The following is a 4,529-nucleotide window of genomic DNA, read 5'->3' as shown; positions in this document are numbered from 1 at the left end:
ATTATTACAGGGCAGACGGACATTTTCACCAGAACTGATGAACACATGAGCATCATCCACTCCACTGCTACCTGAAACACAAGAACTTTTGAGTGATCATCATGTTATATATTAATACACAAAAACAAAAAAGCATGCCAGCAAAAATAGCAGAAGATTCAAAGCATAAAGAAAATAGAGTTTTCTTTACCTGTGAGAAGTGAAGAGAGAAAGATCAGTCCCAGCAGACACAGATGACACTTATCAGCCATTTTCTCTTTCTGTCAGTCTTCCTCTTCATTATATGCTCACAACTCTGTCTTTAAATACTAGCAGCTCTTCCTGTGTTTAACTTCCTCTGATCTGATTGGCTGAGTGTTTATTTCTGACACGAGCTGCATTTGACTAACACTATATCACTGCATGATGGACAAGTGTTGAATCAGCTTCCTCTGATCTGATTGGCTGAGTGTTTATTTCTGACACGAGCTGCATTTGACTGAAACTATATCACTGCATGATGGACAAGTGTTGAATCTTCCCACTGTTACCAGTTATATTTGCTTTGAATCTCACCTGAACCATGAGAGACATAATTGCTTTTTTCAGAGACGCACCGACACAAACATCTATAAAGCAACTGCACAAATAAAAGAAATGTCTTGCTCAAATGATTAAAATAATCCTATAATCTATTTCAATTACTTTATTAAAGAAATACAACTGATTAAATTTGATTACTTTTCTAAATGTCTAACAAATGTTTTCAACTGTTACTCATTTAGAATCATTTAAAGCAGGCAGAGTTAACCTTACAGTGGCACTCAACACTCATTATTGTCAGACTTTCAAAATCCTTCATCACTTGACTTCATATTATCATAATTAAATTTAAAGCACAGCCACCAGAAATTAAATACATAATAAAAAATCATAACATAAAATAGTTTATTAGGTGTGGTACTGATACTGTTTAATAAAAAAAGAGGAATATACAGAAACCAAAACAGGAAATAAAACAGTTATCAAATAAACACATGGCCTATTCTGTGAACCAAACTCCTGAAACATTGGTGTCTCATATTTTAGGGCAGTCAATGCAGTTTGGGAAAGAGATCCGTGTATAAAAAAAAAAAAGTATCCCCCTTTGCAATCGTGAAATAGTTAACTGTAATTTAATTACACATATTTAACTTTGCTATGAGCCTAAATGGCTTAAAGATGATCTCACTGTTGAGATTTGGAAACATATTACTCAGAACTCAATTCCCTTAAAGTTTTACCGCAGTAGAGCAGAGGTCATCTCTAACCCAATTTAGACTGATGATGCAGTGGATTCCCACACATCCAGATGACAGTTCCTCGTTTTTTCATCAGTGATCCCCTAACTGTATGAGCTTAACATTGTAAAATACTAACATGCGTCAGTTACTAATATTGCTACACACAGCACTGACATTAGTCAAATTGAGATGTCTATTCTAGTCATAATTAAAACTGTATTGAGCTTTCCAGCTGTGTTTGCTAAGTGACTTATCTGAATACATATTACATAATATCTGAGTTTGACTAAGAAGTGGGTACAGTAATTCACTTTAGATACAGAGTTACATATAGATATTTGTTTTTTAAGGCAGACCTTGGTATTAACTTTCAGTGTCAGATGGCTTATTGAACTGGTGTATAAAATACATAAATATCACATGTCATTGGTTAGAAAACTACCCTGTATTTAGTGTCGGGAAGGTTACTTTGAAAATACATTTTACTACAGAGAACAAAATACTGCATTAAAAAGTAAATTGTTCGGTTACGCAAATTTTGTCACTTGGTTAATTTACTTCAGCAAACCTTGTGATACTAGAAAGGTATGTATACAAAATGCAAACAATCTTCAAATAATAAGAATACGAATGAAATTAAATGAAATGAGTAAAAATTTATTTTTCTGAAGATCAGCAGGCAGTTGAATTGCTCAGGACAAACAAGGGAGTCACAAACTTCTATCACAAAACATGAAAACAGTCGTGGATCATCCTGATAGCATTGGACAGTTGTTAGAGTATGTATATCTCTGAACTGAGCAATTCAGTCTTTTTGTCTCGTGGGGTGTATGCAAACATCTGTGATGTGCTTAGCTTATCAGCTTCTCAGGATAGTACTAAACAAAAACAACATGCAATTTTATTAAATTTTATCCTCTTATTTTGTTAAAATGATTACACTTTTAATAATGTTCATTCGTCGTATTCATCACTATTTCCTCTAGATGCTGCGAGTCCTTCCTCCCTGCAAAATAATTCAACACAAACGCATTTACTGAGCTCTCATGAGTGCAGATTGTCACAGATCAATGTGAATCATCTCAAAAACTCACCAGCTCTTCTTGCACAGATGATCTGAAGAAGAATCACAGTAGGAGCAGCAAACACTGCAAACTCAACAATAATCACAATCACTGCAGGAAAGATGATGGACAGATGAGAGACACAATGAGGAGAAAAAAAGAGACTCAATCTGTGAAACTGTGAATGAAATCAAAGGTATTAAACAATGAACAATGTAAAGACTTGTCGTACCTCTCAATAATGATCCAGCAGTCCTATTGACTTCAGTTTCTGTTGGATGCGTGATCATGTCTGTTCAAACATAATGAACATATTAATTAACATTATAATTAATTATTATTATAATTTCTGCAAATTATTATTTATTCCAGAGTGAAGATGCTAAGGCTTTCCTCTAACACTGAGATGGCTGAAAGCCATTATACACTTTCACAAATAAAATAGTGTATTAATTATAGCATTTGTAGTGTTTCACAGCTGTGATGTCACACCTCTGTCGAGGTTTGAAAATGTGGCAACTGTTTAACCACAGCAGAGCAGTGGTCATCTCTGAACCCAGATTAGACTGATGATGTAAAAGGATACTTCCTCTTTCTTCTTTAAGTGCGCTGCTAACAAAAGCATATGTTCTGTCTATTAAACTGAATTTAAACACAGTTATTATTAAACGAACCAACATTTTATTCATCTGAATTCACTTTGATTCGAATTTCTATGAATTAAATAAATATACAGCATGCGAAGGAGAATGGAGCACAACCTAATGCAGAGCTAGTTGCAACACACATGGTTTAAAAGTTTCCACACAGGCTAGCATGACGAAACTTAGGGCCAGATTTCTTAACAGTTTGCATCAGCGCAAACCCTATTTTGGCATAAAAAAAAAAAAAAAAAAAAAAACAGCTGTCAGGATTTACTGAACACATGGGAGGAAAGTATTTAAATTTATGATACTAAGTGTAACGGAGGCCAGCGAGTAGATGCTGTGCAGGTAAACCTCACTCTGTTCTCAAGAGTTGCATTAGCGACGGATGCTAATGGCTGCAGTCTTTACCCTCCTTGTTAGTGCGCCTGCCTCCCAGACCCACGTTTACTGATATTTGCACCATTATTTATCACCCCAAAAAAACGTGTCTTAACCTATTTAGCACCTGTGTTAACCCTGTTGAGTAAATATGGCCATTAAGGTATGTTTACATGACAACAATATCTGTACATTACAGAACATTCTGCATAAAAAAATAAAAAAAGTCTTTAGTATGTTTTAGCCATTTGGTTGACAAGGAATGAGGATGTGTAAACCTTATATACCATGTTTCTGTTGCAGGCCTACAACCTATCAGGTGATTTAGAAAGTTAACAGTCAATTTCTTCATAAAAATTGCATGATTTTATTTTATTTTTTTTATAAATATGACAACAGATTTTATGATTTGAAAACTAAAATAAAATATTATGTTGGAGTTACATGGGCTAAATACTTTGTATATACTATGCTATATGTCCATTTGATAGTAAGTTTATAGCAGTAAGTCAGTAAGTCACAACCTGGTTTCAGTAGTCAAGTCAAGATTATTTATACAGTGCTTTTTACAATACACGTTGTGTCAAAGCAACCTTACATTATTAAAATAAGAAAATAAAGTGTCCATAATAATGCAAGAGTTCCACATTGCATCAAAGTCAAATTGGAGAGGCCTTGTGCCAGTGGCCGTTTAAGGTAGGAGTTCTTAGTAAGTACACTGAAGAAGCCACATTCCTTGTGGAATGAGCTTGAACTCCAAATGGTCAGGTCTCATGCTTAGAAGCATATGCCACAACTGTTTCCACAATCCGGTGGGACAGCCGCTGTTTCAAAACTGGCAGCTCTTTATTGTAGCCTCTAAAACAGACACAGTCTAAAGCAGGGGTGCCCAAACTCGGTCCTGGAGGGCCAGCGTCCTGCAGAGTTTAGCTCCAACCCCAATTAGATGAACCAGCTAATCAAGTTCTTACTAGGCATACTAGAACCTTCTTGGCAGGTGTGTTGAGGCAAGTTGAATCTAAACTCTGCAGGAGACCTTCCCTCCAGGAACCCCTAGTCTAAAGTGACTAGACCTGTCCAAAAATTGGACAGTGCAGATTGATCATTGGGGATGCAGTCCTGAATCACTTCTGTCTGGGTTCTTTGCCACTGTTGCCTCTTGGCTTGCTTAGTTGCGG

The 4,529-nt window shown here is 35.8% G+C and overlaps 1 protein-coding gene across 1 annotated transcript in view; it reads left to right on the top strand.

Annotated features, from left to right (window-relative positions):
- LOC141337522 (uncharacterized) overlaps positions 1-2,510 on the top strand; it is a 14,624-nt gene extending 12,114 nt beyond the window's left edge. Inside the window, exon 7 of the mRNA XM_073843373.1 lies at positions 2,329-2,510. Coding sequence (XP_073699474.1) covers positions 2,329-2,510 — 182 coding nt within the window. The remainder of the gene's footprint in view (positions 1-2,328) is intronic.
- The last annotated feature ends 2,019 nt before the right edge of the window (positions 2,511-4,529 follow it).

This window comes from Garra rufa, chromosome 1 (genome assembly GCF_049309525.1).
Source record: "Garra rufa chromosome 1, GarRuf1.0, whole genome shotgun sequence".
Taxonomy (NCBI): domain Eukaryota; kingdom Metazoa; phylum Chordata; class Actinopteri; order Cypriniformes; family Cyprinidae; genus Garra; species Garra rufa.
Note: the sequence above shows the minus strand (reverse complement) of the source record. Positions and strands in the feature narration are given on the sequence as shown.